The sequence below is a fragment of the Rhineura floridana genome, chromosome 9, assembly GCF_030035675.1.
Source record: "Rhineura floridana isolate rRhiFlo1 chromosome 9, rRhiFlo1.hap2, whole genome shotgun sequence".
Lineage (NCBI taxonomy): Eukaryota > Metazoa > Chordata > Lepidosauria > Squamata > Rhineuridae > Rhineura > Rhineura floridana.
Window position 1 is genome coordinate 125,171,633 of NC_084488.1, and position 21,864 is coordinate 125,193,496.

General features: G+C 48.5%; 1 protein-coding gene across 8 annotated transcripts in view; it reads left to right on the plus strand.

Annotated features, from left to right (window-relative positions):
* DYSF (dysferlin) overlaps positions 1 to 21,864 on the plus strand; it is a 218,817-nt gene that overhangs the window by 90,757 nt on the left and 106,196 nt on the right. For all 8 annotated transcript variants that reach the window (XM_061583673.1, XM_061583677.1, XM_061583675.1 and 5 more), the window contains 7 exons: positions 2,603 to 2,758; positions 5,600 to 5,731; positions 6,609 to 6,775; positions 8,301 to 8,415; positions 8,870 to 8,975; positions 10,418 to 10,560; positions 14,717 to 14,890. In XM_061583673.1, coding sequence (XP_061439657.1) covers positions 2,603 to 2,758; positions 5,600 to 5,731; positions 6,609 to 6,775; positions 8,301 to 8,415; positions 8,870 to 8,975; positions 10,418 to 10,560; positions 14,717 to 14,890 — 993 coding nt within the window. The remainder of the gene's footprint in view (positions 1 to 2,602; positions 2,759 to 5,599; positions 5,732 to 6,608; positions 6,776 to 8,300; positions 8,416 to 8,869; positions 8,976 to 10,417; positions 10,561 to 14,716; positions 14,891 to 21,864) is intronic.

Here is a 21,864-nt window from a genome sequence, read left to right on the forward strand (position 1 = left end):
CCATTGGGCGGCCAGGTTGGGCACTGGCCAAGGGCCCTGAAGCTGGCAGAGGGCCCCTGGGGCTGGGGCTGGAGCTCCTGCTCTGTAATCCCCACCAGCATTGGGTCACAGGCTACAATGGGACAGTGGCAGATTGTGGAGCGGAAGCTCCACTGTCCCAGCCAACATCACCCTTGGATGCCTGTGCAGTTGCACATGCTTAAACACATCTGGCTGCATCACCTTCATGTGGGCATGCATGCCTGCCATCTTGGTTGGTGACAGGTGTGCGTGCTGATGCGCAAGGTGGCCAACCATGCATGTTTAAGTGTGTACGTGCATGCACACACACACATGCACAGAAGGAGGAGGTGGGGACCTGTGGTGGCCTAGTGCCCAAGGACTCATGCTAGTCCTGAGGAGAACAGACCAGGGACCCTTTCCTTCCCTGCATCCTGAGCTGTGTTGCTTTGCTCCCTTGCTAATTATAGGCACAGTGGGGGAGGGGGGAGGCAGGGGGGATTCCTTCCCCCCACCCCAAAGCAAAGTTGTAGATATTATGTCCCATTGGAGGTGGTGGTGATGGAGGAGGAGATTTTCCTTCCCCCCCTTTCCTTTGTTGATCTTCTGGTGGTTATTTCTTGCATTGCTTGAGCCAGGAGATGCTGCGTGAGGATGCCAGCAGCCCAATTAGAAGCCATTTATGTACTTTGTAAAAAGGCCATTTCAGAAGCTTGGAGCAGCAGCGGTTTCTGACTTGTGGCTGCCCAACCCACAGCTTTGAAATAGAACATTTGGTCCTCCTGAGGCTGGCCTGGCAGGGAAAGATGCTCTCGGCGTCCAGGGGTGGAGGGAGTTGGCTGCCCTTCCTCCTGGGCGCCCTGCCGGCTGGGGCCTGCCGCACTGGCTGGGCTGGCTGGGGCTGCTCACTGCTGCTTCTCTGCACCTTTGCAGGCAGGCACTGTGCAAGCCCACACTCCTGGAGGGAGGGAGGGAGGGAGGGAGGGAGGGAGGAGGAACAGGGAGCACCCCAAGCTGGGGCCGATCCCCATGACTGTCTCCTGGAGGACCCCGGAGTGGTGTTTGAGCCATCTAGGTTTGGCATGGCTCCTCTGCCAGTGCAGTGGCTGGATGGGCTGGCAAGGTGCCTGCATGGGCTGTGTCCTTTGCTGAAACTCTCCCCCCCCTTTTATCCAGGGGCATCTATGTCATAGATATGTTGTTCTGAAACAGTAGTAACATATAGGACTCTGAGGACAACGTATTTGGGGGCCTTGGTCAATGAGCTGCTTGCCTTGCCTGTTCCTCTGTTGCCACTGCCCCACACTGCCGCTGCCCTGCGCTGCTCCAGGCAAACAATGCCGCCTCACAGCGTGCCTGGGTCACACGCAGGACTCCCCTGGAGCCCCTGCATCAGTGTGTAGGTTACACACCGGCTTCCTGCCCATCCAGTTTGCTGCTGCCACTGCAAAACCACTGCCACGCATAGGACACCCAGTCGCCTGCCAAGGCTGCCACTGCTGCCTTGCTTGGTTACTGAGGCTGGTGGTAGCAGGCAGTGCAAGTTGCGTGCAGGTGTGGGGGAAGCATTCACGCTGCAGTTTGCAGTGCCACCTATATGTGGTGCTGAGAACCGCACAGCGTGATGCTTACATTTTTACAGGTATGTATGCAGAGAAAAGTACCTCTGACTTCGATTGGGACTACAGTGAGGGGAGAGTTCTTTTTTTGTTGTTAGTCCTCCCACCCCAAACCATTTTCCTGGTGAATGTCGGCCAGTTCACACAACCCTCCCCAAAGGAGGAAAGCTGCTATGAGCAGAAATAGGAAATAGGAGCTTCATATTGGAGAGGAGAGATTTTTTCCCTCACCAGGAAGACAGCATGGGTCATTGGTGGCTGCTAGCTCCGTGTCAATGGGGCAGTGGAAAGAACTCTGGGTTTTAGTCCAAACTTTCAACTAGAACCTTGGACAGCTCCTTGAAAGTTCAGCCTAAAACCCAGATCAGATTCCACTGCCCCACTGACAGGGAGCCCCACTTGCATGGGGAAAGGGTTAACCCCCCCTACCCCCATGCCTCCTGATCTGGATTGAGGGCCCACAACTGAGTAAAGAGGGGGAAAGAAAAGGCAATGCAATTGTGCCCTTAACGTCTTGTCTAGTTTGGCCCTTGGATGCAAAGGGAACTCTGTAAAACGTGACGTACACCTCAAGCTCTTTACTCTGGCCTTTGAAAACTGAAGAACTGATTTTAATGTCCTCCTTGTAACGTGTTGTATGGCTTATTGATTTGGGGGTTATGTGTGCGTTCCTTTTTCTGTTTAGCTGTTTTCATAGTTTCATCATATGCTGAAACCCGCCCTGGGACCTTCTGGAGGAGGTTGGGTGATGCATGCGATTCATAATGATAAAAGAAATCGATGCTACTGAACCCCCCGCCCCGTGAGCGTGGAACAGAGACCGCCTCCCACCCCTGCTTCCCATCTTCCTTCTGGATCTGCTCTGTTTGGAGGGGGAGCCCTCTTCTGGAGTGTGTGTGGGGGTTCTCCCTCCCCCTCCCCCCTCTGCCTTTCCTTCCTCTCTGTCTGCCTTTCTCACGAGTTGTTGTCAACCTGCTTTCCAGCCGCAGAACAGCCTGCCAGACGCGGTCATCTGGATGCTGCAGGGGGACCGGCGGGTGGCTTACAGCCGGGTGCCAGCCCATGAGGTTCTTTTCTCTCGGAACGGAGCCAATTGCTGCGGCAAGAACTGTGGGAAGCTCCAGACTATTTTCTTGAAAGTAGGTTTCGTCAGCACCAATCTGATTTTTTTTTTTTTTTAGGAAACGTGGATGGGATTTTTATACTTAAAAGAAAAGAGCGATGGGAAGGGGAAAATCACAGGAAGTGTTTTGCAAGAGTTTTAACCTTCAGCCACGTTCCTCTCCCTCTCAGCAAGTCATTAATGGCAGGCCCTTCAGGATGTGATTATATGTCTCATTTATAGCTCAACCCACCCATTTAATGGGGCGGGGAGTTAGGAAAAATGTCAAACAGCCATGGCAACCATCTCCAAACTCTTCTACTTGTGTGTGTGTGTGGGAAAACAACATTCTAGAAAGCAGAAGTAATAAGACTGAGGGAATTTGGTGGGCAGGATGAATGGTTACAGCAGACATGAGGTCTCTTGGGCTGGCATGTGTTATATTAATGCCTAACTTGAGACGCCTGGTTGAATGCACAAAACTCATCCCTTTGCGCTCAGTAGCACACAGGTGCAGAATGTGTCCCTCCCCCAGTAGCCCACCTTCCTAGTTCCTCGTCCATTTGGCTCCCTGACCTTCAGCCCCCCCCCCTTTGACCCTCTGACCTCTGGCCCTGGGAGAAAATTCTCCACCAGATGAATTGATTTTCCACTTTGGCCACAGCAGGTGCCCTGATTTCCAACATTCTGTGGTTGGCATAAAAAGAGTCCTGCTGGGTCAGATCAAAACCCCATCTAGTCTAGCGTTCTGATCTCACAGTGGCCAGCCACGTGCCTCTGGGAAGCCCACAAGCTGGGCACAAACACAACAGCGCTCCCTTCTCTCATGTTCTCCAACAACCGATACTCAGGGGCATCTTGCCAGCTGCCTCTGATCCTGCAGGAAGCATAATAGACATTAGGACGAGTAGCCATTGATAGCCTTATTCTCCATGAATGTTGGGGGGAACCCCTGGAAAAAAGGACCCCCCGAATTTTCCCATTTTTTCCCCTGGGCCTCTACCTTTCTAGCTGCAGGGCTCTTTTTATGTTTTCTGAGGTCCTCAGCCTCTTCTGTTTCTTACGGGAGAAGGAATCCAATTGAATTGTAGCCTTCAGCATCACTCAGCCTTGCTCCTGGTAGTCCATATCAAGTACCAGCAGTGTGCAAGAGGCAGGCCAGGGTACAGGCACGACGTGGCCCCAGGCCCAGAAAGGCTAGATGATGGGATGCAGAATGAGAAAGAAGATCAGGAGCCATCAAATGGGTCGGGGGGAGTCCAAGAAGGAATGGAGGTGCTGACTGGGCCTGCTTCCAAACTATCACGATTTGAGGTGTGTGGTTGAATCATATACCAGCAAATTTAAGTTACAGAACTGAAGTGGGTTTGGGGAACCCCTTGCACAACAGACACACTTCCCCAAAAAAGTGATAAGAAAGTGACAGAACAATGCACTTGAAAGTGTGAGATGATGGTGACATTGGGAGATTTCGTATAACCTCCCATGGAAACAAATCAGAATGTATGCTCAATAAGCCATGCGGCCCCTGTGTAGCCCCTGCATGGATTTTGTGCAAATGGATCAGGAAGAGTGCTAAATAAACAGATAATCTGGAAACGCCCTTGGTGAGGTTAGAAGCGGCTCTTGTTTGGGACACCTGGCCTTGCCTCCCAGAATGCCTCTCTTGGTGCCTTTGAACCCCTCCTCACCACCCAGGAAGCCATTGGCCATTCCCCTCATAGGGCAGGAGGTGGGAATGTCAGGTCAGAACCCTCCTCTGGCTACATTCCTCACTTGGCAAACTCCTCAAACCCTGAGTGTTTTTTGCCTGGATGGTCGGGCTGTGCTCTGTATTTGGCTGAGGCCTGAAGCGTGAGCCAAATCTGGCCTCTCTGGAGGCATTTGTGCCTCTGCCGAGTCAGGCTGAGATAGCCCTGGATCAGAGCTTGGAAAAGTTACTTTTTTGAACTACAACTCCCATCAGCCCAATCCAGTGGCCATGATGGCTGGGGCTGATGGGAGTTGTAGTTCAAAAAGAGAACTTATCCAAGCTCTGCCCTGGATTGGTATGGGTCAGATATGGCAGCCCAGAGTGATGTGGGGCTATCAGGGGTGGGGTGTAGGGCAGAAAAAAAGAGGCAGGCGTGTGCTGGAAGGAAGAGAGAAAATGGAAAAAAGAGACGCCTCTTTGCTGGAGATGGTAGGCACCTTTCCACCTGGCCTGAATGCAGGGGAGCTTCTCGCAAAGGGGCAGCACCCCACAGTAGGAATCCTTTCGCTTATCAGCAGATAAGCAAGGGGGTTCGTTCTCTGCTCTAATTCGGGAGGTGGGTGGGAGAAAGAAACATAGCATCTCCTTCTCTCTCCCAGCCATATTTCTAATTTTAAAAAACCCTTAGCACCACCCGCAACTAACTTCAGGGATGGTTATGGGGAGGGGTTGGCGGTCGCATCTTTGGGACAGGGCGGATTGGCCTTTCTTGGGGTGCCCAGACTGCAGCTACGAGGCGGATAGGAAAGGCTGTGCACGGCCCTGCAGGATGGACTGTGTCCTTGAACTCTGATAATGCTTGTCTGGGTGTGTGTGTGTGTGTGTGTGCAGAAACTACCTTAGTGTAAAAAGCTAAAACTTCAGTTTGTTGCTCCGCCCACTTTTGCTTCTGGCCCTGCCCACCATTGGCATGTGGCCCTTGGAGGTTTGCCAAGAAGGGAATGTGGCCCTCAAGCTGAACAAGGTGCCCACCTTCATCCCATAGGGTTTTTGTGATCGTATGAGATGAGCATTGGCACAGAGCTGTGACCTCCCTGTCGCCCGTCTCTTCATCCTGAACTTTCCAGAAAGGTGGCAATGCTTGGGTTTAACTGTCGTTTGGGTTTCTTCCCCATTTTGTCTTAGTGTCCTAAGGAGGAGGTGATGGGGTCGAGGCTCCCAGCCCAGATCCGGGTCCGACTGTGGCTTGGGCTTGCTGTGGATGAGAAGGAATTCAACAAGTCAGCAGAGGGAAGGCTCTCTGTCTTTGCTGAAACGGTGAGCCAAATCCTATTTGGGTTTTGTTAGGCTCAGACTTCCATTCCAATGCGTTAAATTGGCTTGTTTTAGATTCCACATATGGGGCAGGGTGGGTGAGATGTGGAAGGCTGAAAGTTGAAGTGACCTCACAAGTAGAACTTTTACAAAAGTTTTATAACTGAATCTGGTTTTTATTTGTATTTAAATAAAAATAAGATTCTATTTTCGCATGTCCACAACTTGTTTTTAAAGATCTTTAACTTTTTTTTAGCCACTTAACTGAAATAGAAAATTATGTTTCTAGTCCTTAAGGTTACAAGGGATGTTTATTATCCATCTCCAGGATAAGATGAGCATGTCTCCTGGAGTTCTACCCTTAGACAGGCAGATATGCCACCCATTCAGTAGTATTTGACGAGTGAATGTTTGTGGTTCTGTGGTGTAGGCCTGTGCACTGGCTGGGGCTGATGGGAGTTGTAGTCTAAAACATCTTGAGGGTACCAGGTTGGTGGAGGCGAGTGTACTTAATTATTTTCTACATCACTGTTGCTGCTCCATCCCACTTTTTGTATAAGTTTCTGGTGACTGTAGGAGTCTCCCATCCGAAAAAGTGGAAGGGATGAAGCAATTAATAACCTCTGCTTTTAGGGCATTTTTTTGGGAGGGATGGGGCACATCCCACTGCTCTCTCCTATAATTACCCAACACCCGAGGACAACGCAACGGTACAAAATGACGTTTTCTATCAGCTTGCACATTTCATTGCTGAAGTTACTCTAGCGTCTTCTGGGGTTCCAGGGGGTGGGATTCTCTCCTGTTCGGGCAATGCCTCACCTTTTTAGTTGCTCTTCTGTTCAAACATCTCTCCCTCTCCCGCCTCTCTTTTGTGTCTCAGTATGAAAATCAGACCAAGCTGGCATTGGTTGGGAACTGGGGCACGACCGGCCTGACCTACCCCAAGTATTCTGATGTCACTGGCAAGATTAAGCTGCCAAAGGACAGTTTCAAACCCTCTGCTGGTTGGGCCTGGGCTGGAGAATGGTTTGTCAGCCCTGAGAAGACGTGAGTAGTAGCACACGGCCGGGCCATTGTCTTCTTATGCTGCGTTGGGTTTTTAATGTTTTCAGAGCTAGAGGAAGCCTGTGTTCCATCATTCAGGTCAAGGTTACTCAGCCCTGCCTTCTTCACCCACTGTCCTGAGAGGTCATTCCCACCCCTCACACCCTTGGGTGCATTTACTGTTCCAGCCAATTCTTAATGCTGTATTCCCAGCCGCCATGTTTGTTTATTAAGCTGTGTAGTGTGTACATGTCTCCAGGATGAAGAATAAGTGAGGAGAGTTCTGGGGTGCCAGCAGCCAAGAAAGATGGCAGAACAGTGAAGAGATGGAGAGCTAGGACCACTACAGTTTAGGGCTTGCACAGCAGCATAGGAAAATGACAGAGAAGGAAAAATGGCATCTGTTGGTAGGGACTGGTAAACACACATGGGACACTATCAGATTAAAAAGTTGAAAATCTGCATAGAAAGCTGCCTTATACTGAGTGAGATCATTGGTCCATCTAGCCAGCACTGTCTGCACCAAGCGTGGATCATCTGTGGTCCTCTCCAGATTCCAAATCCCATCAGCCACAGCCTGTATGGCCAATGGTCAGAGATGATGAGAATTGTAGTCCAACAACACTGAAGGGCCTCTGGTTCCCCCTTCTTGGTATGCATCCACTGGCTGCAGCTCTCCAGCATTTCAGGCAGGGATTCTTTCCAACTGTACATGGAGATGTTGCCTGGGATTGAACCTGGGACCTTCTGCATGCCAAGCAGGCTCTCTCTCACTGATCTAAGGGCCCTTCCCTTAATGATAAGGCTGATAGCAGAGAAGGAGGTCAGGAGAGAATAGTTAGGATGAGGGGCACTGAGAAATGTTTGCCGGAACACATGTAAGGTACTTTGTGATAATGGTTCGTACCTGTTTCATGAAGCGTTAGCTATCATCTAGAGAAATCAGGAAGAGGAGGCACTAATCAGGATTGGATGCAGAATTGGATGCGGACATTTTTGAGCTAACTGTGTAGTGAGAGAGGCAAAATTCTTCTGACAAAAAGCTTCTTTTTCATCCATGTGAACAGTCTCAAGCTATCCTGGGTGTGCTCTGTAATATTCAGAAATGTTGTGTGCCCACTGTTGAGTCATGGATACAGGGAGCAGTCTGGGTTTTTCCCCCCATGGAACTGTGGCACATGCATTACATTTCTATGTGTGAACCCAGAGCTTGGAAAAGTTACTTTTTTGAACTACAACCCCCATCAGCCCCAGCCAGCTTGGGCACTGGATGGGGCTGATGGGAGTTGTAGTTCAAAAAAGTAACTTTTCCAAGCTCTGTGAACCCCAACCCCAGGACGTTTGGTGACGTGTGGGTTGGCAAGAAGGGCATTGTGTGAATCAGACCTCCCAGTTGCAAGGGGATGGGTTATTGAGGTCTTGGTTCTGGACTGGGAGTAGGTCTAGTTGGGAGGGATTTCTTTGGTCTTAAGGGGACAATGAAACACTCTCCAAATCCTTTCCTCCTGCACCCCACTACTCAACACAGGCTGCTGTACGATGTGGATGCTGGGCACATGAGCTTTGTGGAGGAAGTGTTTGAGAATCAAGTACGCCTTCCGGGTGGTCAGTGGATTTATATGGCTGAGGCCTACACAGATGTGGTAAGGAATTTCCTCTTTGGTGACTTCCACAGAAACTGTGCCCGTTGATTTTGTAAATCAAAGGGAAAAGAGAAATGAGGTCAAATAATTATAAAGTCTGATTCCCTGAATACTGGGATAAATCGGTAAGGTAATTTAGCATACCTGTAATGTTCTAAATGAATAAGATGGAATAAAATATTTTGATTATATACATGGAATTATGTTTTTATTCATTCCTGATTGTAATTTATGCTTTGCAGATTAATTTAATTTAGTTCTGTCCGTTCTTTCCTCTTTCCTTTCCTTTTTAACTTTTTTGTTAATTAATTTAAGGAACTGTAATGTTGAAATAAAAAAATAAAAAAATATGATTTTGAAAAAATACATAGTGAATCATGAACACCCCCTTCCCTCCTCACACATCACTCTTCTGAGGAGGAGTGAATTTCATTGGATGCTCTCCTTTTTCCAGAATGGAGAGAAAGTTCTACCTAAGGATGAGATTGAGTGTCCTCTGGGATGGAAATGGGAAGACGTGGAGTGGGACACAGATCTCAACAGAGCTGTGGATGAGAGAGGTATTGGAGGAGGGGGCTTTCTTCTTCTTTCCTTTAAATCCCATTTACTTCTCCAGCCCAACTGATTTGGAGTGTTCAATGCTCCTACATGGGGTTTGGTTACTATGGACTAGCAGACTGAGACTAATGTTTCACCCGGTGGGTTTAGGGTGGCGTGGATCTCCTGAGTGTCGTTCCTGAGGTATCATTGGTTCTCTCTGTCTCTCTGTGTGTGTATGTTGGTGGGAGGGTGCTCACCATATTCAGCAGTCATCCCACTTTACCCACCCAAGACACCTCTTAGCAGATCTCTTTGCATTTGGTCACATAAGCAAATCAGGGCTGCTCTCCTAGGGCAGTCTGGTGCCCTCCAGCTGATCTGGACTACAACTCCCATAAGACAGCATGCTCACTTTGTGGATTACTCATTAGTCATTGGGTTTTTCCTTTGGTATTCCATCTAACAAAGATAACATCTCTGCTTTTTTGAAGAAACAACAACAAAAAAGGTGGCATCTTTCAGAGAGGGGTGAGGCTGCAATCTTAATATGCCAGCCTCAAATCTGCTGCCCTCCAGTTGTTTTGGATTGCATCTCCCACCATCTCTGACAGTTGATCATGATGGCTGTGGCTGATGGGAGCTGGAATCCAACAACATCTGAAGGGGACTAGGTTTGGGAAGACTGCTGTATACACTTACCTGGGAGTAAGCCCCATTGAACTGAATAGAACATGTCAGAGTAGACATGAGTGGGATGCCACTGTTAGTCAAGATCCTCTGCCCTTCTTTTGAGGCTGTTGTTTCTTTCCAATGTGTGTTTCAGCTGCTGTTTCACCTTTCGAATGAGTAACATCAGATGTGGATTTTTTTTTTAACCATATACCAATAATATGGTATTCTTTAGATGATTCGTTTTAAATATATATATATATTTTAAAATACATGAGTTGGCAAATTATTTAATGTTTTGGAGTTATTTATTTATTACATTTAAATACCACTTTTTGTCCAAGGAGCTCAAAGTGGTGTACATGGTTCTCTGCTCTCCATTTTGTCCTAGGGTGAGAGACTATGACTGGCCCAAGGTCACCCAGTGAGCATCATGGCTGAGTGGGGATTTGAACCCTGGTCTCCCCAGTCCTAGTCCAACACCCTAACCACTACCGCACGTTGGTTTCTCTGCTTCACATTTAATGCTTAACATTTACATGTTAATGCTTTACATGTATTGCACTAAAAATGATCATCATGGGTTTATTTTCTTTAAGAGTTCTTCAACCTCTAAACATGTTGAAATCTGACACATCGGAAGCCATTTCCAAAATATTACGGATGTCACTGTTTGAGCTCACGGAGGATAACCGAGTGCGAAATAGTCCCTGCTTATCACTTAAGAGCTAAATGCAAAAGCAGGAACGTCCGTTTTAGCACCTCCATGTTTCTTTTCTGTCTTATCTCTGAGGCTGGGAGTATGGCATCACCATCCCACCGGACCACAAGCCCAAGTCCTGGGTGCCAGCGGAGAAAATGTACCACACTAACCGGCGCAGGCGTTGGGTGAGGCTACGCAGAAGAGACCTTGCGCAGATGGAGGCGATGAAAAAGGTACGTGCAGGGGGTGCGTGTGTAACCAATGTGGGAGTGTGCCCAGCTGATGCCAAGCTGATGTCTCCTCTTCCACCCCACCTCAAGATTTGCAAAGGCTGGTTGGACTAGGCATCTTACTTTTGTCTGGATGGCCAACGAACCGTTCCTTATCCCTCCCGCGGTTTGATGCCAGGCCTTGACAGTTCCCCCATTTTGTTTGTTGACTGATTGATTTATGTAACAAAATGTACATTTTTAAAGGAATTAAAACAGCAGTATGTTTATTTACACATCCCTCTTTTGGTTGCCTGACAGACTGTGTATAGACAATTTTTGGGGGGTGGGTGGGATTTGAAGACAATAGCATCGTTATTAAAACCTGTTCATTTTACCGCCTCCCAATATTGTCTCTTGTCAAACAGATTTTGCAAATTTTATAGTGTTTAAAATCCTATGAATGCAGCTGTGCTGCAAAACAAAAACCATAAAAAGCACCCTCAGGTACTCCAAATGCAGTATTCAAACTTGCTCCCAGCTGCTTTTCTCTCCATGAGGGTTGGAGGGGGACAATTTTGAAGACAAGGAAAGAGTTAAGCATCTCTTTCCAGCATGACCATCTCCTTTTGCTGGTCCTCTGTCCAACCTGAAGTCTCCTGCAGCTGCTTGGCTGGCAGGGGGCTCTCCAAGGTTTCAGGCTGGGAGTCTTCTTTCGCAGCCCTACCTGGAGATGTCACGGATTGAACCTGGGACTTTCTACATGCAAAGCAGGTGCCCTCCTGCCACTGAGCCACAGCAGCTTCCTCTAGAGCGTGGAGCAGGGGGTGAGGCAGATGCCTCCTTGGCTGAGCCCTGATGGCCACTTTCTATCGGCAGTGCTTTGGCTCTGCTCTAGGTGTCTCCCTTGGACAACAAATCCACAACTGCTCAAATTTGCCGCTCTTAAACTTTTAACTAGAAAGAGACCTGTGAAGGTGGTGGTGGTAATGGTGGAGATTCAATGAGGGTCACTTTGGTGGAGACTCACCACCATGAGATGCACATCCAAGAGGGGGGCATGTTCTGAGAGGAGAGAAAAATACTGTCCCAAGAAAAGCTGAATTCAGAGTCCTGTTTAGCTAATTAAGTATACCTTAACGTGGTGAGGGGGGTTGAGAGTGTCGAAGAAGCTGAGAGCAATGCCATCCAGGAGTCTAGACCAAGAGGCTAGACTCCTGGCAGGGTCACCCAAGGCAGAGTGGTCAAAGCTGAGACACCAGACTAAGATGCATCCAAACTCAGAGGAAGGCAATGGTAAACCACCCATGAATATCTCTTACCACGAAAACCCTATGAACAGTGTAGACATGATTCACTAGAAAAGACAATAATTCTGGGAAAAACAGCAGGGAGTAGAAAAAGAGGAAGGCCAAACGAGAGATGGATTGATTCCATAAAGGAAGCCACAGACCTGAACATACAAGATCTGAACAGGGTGGTTCATGACAGATGCTTTGGAGGTCACAGATTCATAGGGCCGCCATAAGTCGAAATTGACTTGAAGGCACATAACAACAACAAACTGAAATAAACACATTTTAAGACCATATTTTATGTGGTTTTATAAATGTCGCATGCTGCCGCCAAGGGAAGAATCCTCAGGCACACTGATGGTGTCACGCTATTGTTGTTGCTGTTATGATTATGGTATCATCATTCATGGGAAGGGGCAAAACGTTAATGCTTTGCGGGCCGCAACTCTGATGGCTCAGGATCAGGGCCCTTGTTTATCCACTTCATCAACCCCCTCCCCCACTTTTGAGATTTCAGCCACTTCATTTTAAAAACAGATGAACAAGATGTTGCCGGAGGAAGGGGAAAATAATGTAGCCAATGGCAGCTGGTGGCTCCATCTCTGTGGGGCAGCAGAATCCGCTCTAGGTTTTAGTCTGAAGTTTCCTCGAAAGATCAAACTAAAACCCAAAGCAGATTCCACTGCTGCACTGATGTGGAGGCACCAACCACCACTGAATGTAGCATGAGGAGGACATAGCATAGGAATCTGCCTTAGACTTAGACCATTTATCTCAGTATTGCCTGCACTGACTGGCAGCAAATCACCAGGTTTTCAGACAGGGAGTTTTTTTCCTCAGCCCTACCTGGAGATGCCTTTGGGGATTGAACTTGGGACTTTCTGCATGCAAGGTAGATGTTCTACCATGGAGCTACGGCCCTTTGCGTCGCCATGGAGCTCAGAAAGTGACCGTGAGCCAGCCATTCATCTTTCAGCTTCTCAATGTACTTCACAGGATTGTTGTGAGGATAAAATGGAGTCAGTGAAACCACAGGTGCCACCCTGAGGTCCTTGGAGGAAGGGCAGGAATGAATATACAATTTGAAAATTTAAAAATAAGGCAGTGATCAAAGACAAACCAAAACAAGAACACAAAAGGGGCCACGGACTCCAACCAATGTTTGTGCTGGTGGCCAAAGGCTGCCATTTTGGATTTACCAATGGCAGAAGAAACTAAGCTGTGGTTGATAGAATCTTCTAGAAATTTCTTCCCCTTCATGTTCCTTTCAATGGGGCTTGAAAGGAGAATTTCCTAGTAGATGGGGCCCAGAGTTGTTGTATTAATTCAATATTCCCCTCAGAGCAGTGACTTCAGCTCTTTCTGAGGTAATTGGGGCTCATGTTGTCCAGAGACATAAGAAAACGCCAAAGAAAAGGCAAGGTGGTTGTGGGCAACCCTGTAGGAGGTCTATTGAGTCACCACTGGGCTAGCAACCCAAGAAAGGCCTGGCTAGTGCTGTACCTTGAATAAACTGCGAGTGCAAGGCCTTGCCTGTGAGTGGGCCACCCATGTTTCCTAAGGCCTGGCTATGTGAGAAAGCACAAATGCCAAAGGGGATGTTTTTCTTCACTAGAAGCCCATGGGTGAGCATATTTTGCTTGAAGAACAATCAACAAAGGATCTACCGAGACGTCGTCCTGCGGAGTCCTGTGTGTTTCTGCAAGGCTCAAGTGGGAGACGTTTCCACTGCATTTTGCCCTGGTTGGATCATATTGGCGATTGCTGTGAATTCAGAAGAATGGCAGAAAGAGGGAAAAGACCTTTCAACAAACCTGGTGGAAACAGAACCCAGAGCAAAAACATACTTGGGGCAAAATCCTCAAGTAAACTATCCCAATTCAGTTTCATAATGTGAATGTTTAGAACATTCCTATGAATTAAAAAAGTGTAAGATATTGGATTTGGCAAGCTGATGGCATGAAAAAATGTATCAAGATGTAAACCACATACCCATTTTTGACATAAGGAAACCATACACGCATAATCCCAAAGTATTGCTTTTAAAAAATGTTCCTATTGCCAGTATTAAGGAGAAGCACAAAGAGTTTAAGCTTCTGGAAGAGCCGGGGCTTAGTGGAAGAAGATCCCAGGCTCACCCCTGAGTGTCTCCGGATAGGATGGGAAAAGGCTGCTGCCTGAAACCCCAAAGAGCTGCTGCCAACCAGTGTAAACAGTACTGAGCTAGATGGACCAGTGGCCTGACTCAGGCTCCTGCCTATGTTCCTAAGGCAGAGTCAAGCTTAATCATAAAGTCATGCACTTTCTACGTCCAGAAACCGAAGTGACAATGTAGGGAAGCTGTAGAAACCTTCAATGCCTTGGAGCTCAAATATCTGAAGAAGCATTTGCTTCCATGTTGACCTGCCCATGAATTAAGATCTGCTGGGGAGGCCCTGCTGGCGATTCTGTTGCTGGGGGGCTTCTCTGTGGTGGCTCCCCATCTCCAGAATGACCTCCCCTCTGAGAAGTGTCTAGTGCTGATACCATTACCCTTTCATTGCTGGCTGAATACACACCTCTTTCCCTAGACTTTTGGGGCTGGAGGAGGCTGTTGGCCTGTGTAGGGTGTACTGATGTTTGCTTGTTTAGTAATCTGCTGCTATCATGTATTTTGTTGACTATATTTTGAATGTTGGGTTTATAATATAAATGTGGACTATGAGTTAGCCCTAAATAATCAAATAAATAGAATTCTCTCTGTTCTTTAGTGTGTGTGTGCAGATTATTTGTTAATTATTTCTCTGGTGTTGGCTTCCTGACCTCCTGACCCCCATGCCACAAATGTGAGTTTTTCTGTTGCCATAGGGCACTTCTAAACACCCCCTTTCCCCTCTTTCCTGCAGTACAAACAGGAGGAGCTGGAAGGCGAGGGCTGGGAATACGCCTCCCTCTTTGGCTGGAGGTTCCACCTGAAATATCGCAAGACCGATTCCTTCCGCCGCCGGCGCTGGAGACGTCGGATGGAGCCCCTCGAGCAGACAGGCCCAGCAGCGGTGTTTGCCCTGGAAGGCGCTCTGGTAGGTTCTCAGCAGTCTTTTCCTTCACGGTGTCCAGTTTTGCTCTGACTATTTTCTGACGGAGGGACTTTGAGCAGGGCAGTCCCGGAGCAAGCAAAAAGGTCTCCGTGCTGAGCAGAGATTGCGCCACCCCCCTGCTGTCCCTGTGACACCACCAGTGTGCAACCCCACCCACCTCTGAAGCCAACCTCACTCGAGGGAAAAGTGATCAGACATATGCTTGCGGGAATCCCATACACCTAGAAAGAAGTTTTAGGTCGGGGTTAGGCTATGGCTGACTCTGCCCACCTTCAGACTTGGGCTGATGACTTTGACAGGGGACCTGAGCTGGACCCAAAGACTTAGACTGGATCTGGGCCTGAACAGGCAGGAGACACTTGCAAAGAGCCAGGCAGGAGCAGAAGGTCAGGCACCCATTATGTATACCAGCCTTGGGCACCCATTCTGCTGGCTCAAGGTTTCAGGGGTGCCCTCTGGGGCCCCCTCATCTACATCACTGGGCCCCCTCCTATGCTGGTGGCAGGCCCAGGTGGGCTTACCTGGCAGCAACAAGTCAGCAATCCTGCAACCGGTGCAAGGGGGCAGAGTTTGAGCCTGCTACTGCTACTACAGTACTTTGGAGTGATGAAACATCAGGGGCATTGTGGGAAATAAATATGGTGGTGTGGGCATAGCCACCCAGTGAGAGGCCCCAAGGGAAGCCGTTGGCACGATGGTGAAGCATTGGGGCTCCAGCGTTTGCAGAAGGGTGCAAGGCCTGAGGTGCCCAATCTATGGTGGCTCAGTAGACTGACCTTGCCCAACCTGGTGCCCTCCTGCTGTTGTGCTGCCTGGGGCTGCTGGGAGTTGTAGTCCAAAATGGTGGGAGGGCGCAGGTTGGCCATGGCTTCATGAGGCAAAGGCTTCGCCTAACCTCACGTAGTTCCTGGTTCAAGGCCCAGAGCCTGTGACATTTCACAGTCATCCCCAGTTCGGGTGATCTCATCCCAGGGAGTCACGAACACCTGCCCCGAAATGTTTTTCCAGCAGCTACAAAGGCTGCTGAAATCAAGGCTGTCGTTAGAACGGCTGGCTGAAAGCCTCTCTCCCTCCCTCCCCCCAGCAGCTGCCCCCTATCCCGCTCCCCCATTCCCACATTTATTTTCATAACTAATATGCTGGCTTTCTTAAGACACTGGATTTCATAATCTCTTGGCTTTCTGAGGAGCTAATGGGAACCAAAGGAGCCCAGCACAAAGACTCTATTATACTTTCCCTTCCCTCCGCTCCTGGATTTTCCTCCATTCTGCTACATTTTGTCCTTCCCTTCTTTTCTGACATTTGGACTGTTTTAAACAAGTTAATATATAAAATGTAGTCATGCGGGGGTTTTTTTAAAGGTTTTTTTTTTGTATATTCTTATTCATCTTGAGAACGGGCCAAGTTTCCTCCACTGTATAACCTTGACTACACGCTCCACATCCCTAAAATGATGCTCTGAAGGCGTTTCACTTCGTGGCCTCTCCCTGCCCTGCAAGATGCCCTGGGAACTGCAATCTGGTGTGGAGAATCCCATTCTTCTGAACGTAAGAAGAGCCTTCTGGATCAGGCCAGTGGCCCATCTGTCCGGCCTCCTGTTCTCACAGTGGTAAACAGATGCCTCTAGTGCAAATGCCCCTGAGCAGGACCTGAACCCAGGAAGCCAGATTTCGACTGGACATCAGAAAAAACTCCCTGACTGTTACGACAATGGAACCAATGACCTAGAGAGGTAGTGAGCTCTCCGACACTGGAGGCATTCAAGAGGCAGCTGGACAGCCATCTGTCGGGAATGCTTTGATTTGGATTCCTGCATTGAGCAGGGGGTTGGACTCGATGGCCTTGTAGGCCCCTTCCAACTCTACTATTCTATGATTCTCCTAAAGAATCCAACAGCAACTCTCCCCACTGGTGATTCCAACAGCTAGCATCATTCAGAGGCCTCTGACAATAGAGGGAGAAGTTAGACTTCCTGGCTAGTAGCCACTGATAGCTTTATTCTCCTCCATGAGTTTATCTTAATTCCCTTTTAAAGCCATCCAAGTTGGTGGCCATCGCTGTATCTTGCAGGAGTGAATGGTTTAACTATGCGCTGTGTGCAGGAAACAAACGGAGCCCACTGCATATCTATGCTGGGTTGGCTAATGGGGAAGAGGAGCCCTGACCCTCGTGGTCCCCATACAAATGCATCAGGGGAGAGACTCCTCAGTCGCTTCTCTGCCACTCCATTGGGAACCCCCCCCCATCATCATCATCATCGTCATCATCATTTATATTTCTATACCGCCCCATAGCCAAAGCTCTCTGGGCAGTTTACAGCAATTAAAAACAAATATACAAATATACAAATTTAAAAACACTTAAAAAGAAAACAATTTAAAAACACATGCTAAAATGCCTGAGAGAAGAGGCGCTGAAAAGATAACATTTGTACAAACCTCGAAGCTATGACCCTGGAAGGGGGGGGGATCCCCATTAATGCCAGTGCGGATTGTCCTGTGAGAAGGCTCTTAGTGCTCTCTCTCTCTTCTCTGTGAATCTCTATTCTAGTATGAGTGAGAGCTTGAGGAGGTAAGCCTCATAGCTGGAGGTGGTATGCCCCTGAATGCCAGCTGCTGGAAACCACGGGAGGGGAGAGTGCTCTTGTGCTCAGGTCCTGCTTGCGGGCTTCCCATTGGGGCGTCTGCCTGGCCACTGTGTGAACAGGATGCTGGACTAGATGGGCCCCCATTGGCCTGGTCCAGCAGAACTCTTTGTACATTTTTATGTCCTTAAGCCTCACCTTTCTGTGCAGCTTCCACTGTGAGAACTGGGCTCCTCTGCCCCTGAAATTATTTATTTATTAGATTTATATCCTGCCCGTCCTCCCAGCAGGAGCTCATGGTGGCAAACAAAAGCACTAAAAACATTCTAAAACATCATAACAACAGATTTTAAAATATATTAAAACAAAACATCCTTAAAAACATATTAAAACAAAAGAATCTTTAAAAACGTCTTTAAAAAAAAGCTTTTAAAACATGTTAAAAAGCAATTCCTGCACAGATGCATACTGGGACAAGGTCTCTGCTTAAAAGGCTTGTTGAAAAGAGGAAGGTCTTCAATAGGCGCCAAAAAGATAACAGAAATTAGTTAAACAAGATGTGTAGCGGACTGTTACATATTTTAAGTCAGGAGTGAGGGACCTGTGGCCCTCAGGATGTTGCTCAACCACAACAGCTATCATCCCTGACCACTGGCCACGGTGGCTAAGGTTGATGGGATTTGGAGTCCAGCAACAGCTGGAGGGCCAGAGGTCCCCACCCCTGATTTAAGTACATATCTGGTTTGACCCTAAGCCCTTTCTGGAACTTACTTCTGATGGCACAGGAAAGGCATGGAAAGTGACATTTCTTGCCTCTTGGTGACCAAAGCAATCTTCATTTGAGCAGATACTCCATAAGGTTGCTGCTTCTGCTTCTGAGAGGGCCCACATGTTAGCCTTCACTGCAGGTTCTCACATATTTTTCCTGTAGCTTAGACTATTGTCTAAGGCTTTATCTTCCTGGACTGTTCAACTCTTTGCAAGACCGCATTGTCTTCTTACTAATCATTTAAAATTGACCTCACAGAATGTGAGCTGCTAGATTGCCTCAGAGCTCATTGCAAGACCGTGGGTTGTAGTCAACTAAGTCCTACTCAGAGGAGAGCCAGTGAAATAAATGACCCTATATTAGTCATATCTATTAACTTAAGTTGATCTACTCTGAGCAAGAGTAGTACTGAATACCACTCTATGACTCCTTGTATTAAGAGGAACTTTGCTCAACCTGAGTTACTAGGCTCACCATAGATCGTAAGCAGGGGCTGCCTAGGTCATAATCTACAGAGCAGAAGAATTAACATCTCAGATTTACTCTTTAGCTTACAGTAAAGCTATGAAGTCTCTGAAGGGCAAAAGGACTGCCTTGGTGGACCACACTGAAGGCCCAACCTCTGCTGCTTCCTGTCCCTGCTCCAAATCAGGTCTTATTAGAATAATAGAATCATAGAATTGGAAGGGGCCTATAAGGCCATGTAGTCCAACCCCCCCTGCTCAGTGCAGGAATCCAAATCAAAGCATTCCCGACAGATGGCTGTCCAGCTGCCTCTTGAAGGCCTCCAGTGTCGGAGAGCCCACTACCTCTCTAGGTAATTGGTTTCACTGTCATATGGCTCTAACAGTTAGGACGTTTTTCCTGATGTCCAGTCGAAATCTGGCTTCCTTCAACTTGAGCCCATTATTCCGTGTCCTTCACTCTGGGATGATCGAGAAGAGATCCCGGCCCTCCTCTGTGTGGCAACCTTTCATGTACTTGAAGAGTGCCATCCTATCTCCCCTTGATCTTCTCCAGGCTAAACACGCCCAGTTCCTTCATACCATTGTCATACCATTGCTCTATCTACCTCAGCATTATCTACACTGACTGGCAGGGTTCTCTCTCAGTCTTACCAGGAGATGCTGTTGGGGACTGACCTTGGGTTCTCCTGCATGCAGAGCAGGTGCTGCACCCCTGAGCTACACTTCATGTTGGACATTCCTGTTGCTTGTCCTAAGCATGTTCAGCAGTGATCTGCCTCTCGACATGGGCGTGCCATTGAGTTATTGTAGCCCATCCTGCTCCAACCCGTTGCCTTCCAGATGACTTGGAAGACAACTCCCATCAGCCCCGGCCAGCATGGCCATCTGCAGGGAGCCAGGATGGGCACAGGCTGTCATAGCCAATCACCATTAATAAAGCCTCCTCTGCTGCCTACAGCACATGAATTTGTTTTAAAAGGTTTTCTTAATGGGCTCTGCCATGCATTTAGGAAACTGGCAGGAATCCCCACCATGAGTTGGGCCCTGAGGTTGCAGTGGCCCCAGGGCCTCCATGACTCTGGAGCGTTGAGCAGTCCGCCGTCTGCGGCTGCATTGCGTGGGAGCCTTTCTTGCACCAACTAATGGCCATGGCAATGTGTGTCTCTGTGCGTGCCTGTGTGCATGGGGGGTGGCGACGCTCCTGTCTCTGAGCTCCCAGCAGGAGGTGAACTATGGAAAGGTTAGGAAATGGTGGGGCGTTTAGTGTCGTCTCATTCGGCTGGCTTTTAACTGCCAGTTTGAGCCGGAACATTTTACGGAGGACTTTTAAGAGCTGCAGTCCAGCTCTGGTTTCATGTTCATTAGGCTGTAAACAGGATGGGGCTGTAGCCAGGACTGCTACTGTGGTGGCAGCTGGTGTGTGTGTGGAAGACTTCAGCCTTTCCCTGGTAGTGTGGGGCCTTCAGAGGGGATGCCACCCCTCCTTTCCCAAACACCAGTCTTGGGATCCTGGAACAAAGGCCTTGACTGAATGCCAATGTGTATCTGTGTGCTCTCTGCAGTTACTTAGATGTGATGATGGTGGAAACACTCTGCACATGCCTTGAGGTACTCTTGCAGCTATGTAGGGGCAGTGGTGGAAAGACACTCTGCAAATACTCAGACGCATCTGAGCTGATATATGTTATGGGCAATATGTGCCCTGGTTTCCTACCAAGGCACTCTGGAAAGTCACCACTGTCCCAAGAGTTGCTGGCATAATGAAGGCAGATGACCCTGAGAGGGGGAAAGTGGAGGGTGTGGGAGATACGAAGCTGCATCCTCACCAGATGTACAAAGGCTGCAGGGAGAGAGCAAGGAATGTGATGAGGAGGCTGGAGAACCTTCCTGATAAAGGAGTTTTTGGTTTAGAAAAAAAAATGACGACAAAGCGAGGGGTGCAATGGTTTATAACAGGGGCGGGGAACCTTTTTCCAGCCTGAGAGCCGCATTCCCATGTGGGAAACCTCCCAGGGGCCACTTGCTGGTGGTGGGCAATGGTCGTGGGCAACAGATATGCCTCTTATCTTTGTATGGTAGGCTACAGGTTTTGACATGTAGGGGCCTGGAGAGCCTGAGGTTTCCTACCCCTGATTTGTAAAGCAATGCGTGGTGAGGAAAAGTGGAGGGAGAGAGGGGGGGACATTTTCAGTACTAGAATCACACCCCCCGGACTTACTTTCCTTCCTGCTCCCCCCACACCTCTCTGGCCACTGTGCTGCCCCACTTTCTCTCTTCCTCCACCCCTCTGCCCTGGGTACTTTGCCACTTCCAGGTCTCCTTGTCCTGCCCCAGGGATCCCTTTAACCCCTCCCCTTCCTGCATGCATTGAGTTGCTAGGGCTCACTGTGCAGCCAGCGAAGCACCACTTGAGGCTACACCCACTGTCTGAATTTCTCCAAAAGCACTCTGGGAAAATTAAGATGGTGGACAAGCCTGGAGCTTTTGCAGCTGCTTCACTGTGTCACGCAGCCGGCTATTCATTTTTCATTATTATTAGGGTTTGGGTTTTTGCAGTGAGATGAGTGTCAGCCTCAGTATATGCCTGTGCCAGATGGTGATGGTGTGCCTGTTTCTTGAAGCTCTTCTGTCCCCATCATGTGTCAGGGCTGCTATCTCCGGGGTCATTTGGGAGCCCCCTGGGCTATGGGGCCCCAGATGTAGGCCCCGGAATCTGGCACATAATGGAGCCAATGAATGAAACTGCTGAGCCAGAGATTGAGGAGAAAAGACAAGTCCTCCTTCACTCAGCACATAATTTATTTTAAACTGTTTTTAATATTGTATTTTATATTGTTGTGACCCACCCTGGGACCTTCTGGTGAATGGTGGTTAATTATAACAGTAGTGATGATGATGATGATGATGATGATGATGATGTGGAATTCTGTGCCACAAGATGTGATGATCACCACGGGTGCAGCGTGGTGCTAAAAGGGAATTGGGCAAATTTATGGAGGAGGAGAAGGAGCCACTGACCACTATTAGCCATGACAGATCACCTGTAACAGCGGAATTCCATCTGCTGGGAAGCAACACAGGGTTGTTGCGCAGATGTGGGTTCAATTAGAAGTTTGCTTTGTGTGAAGGACTGGAG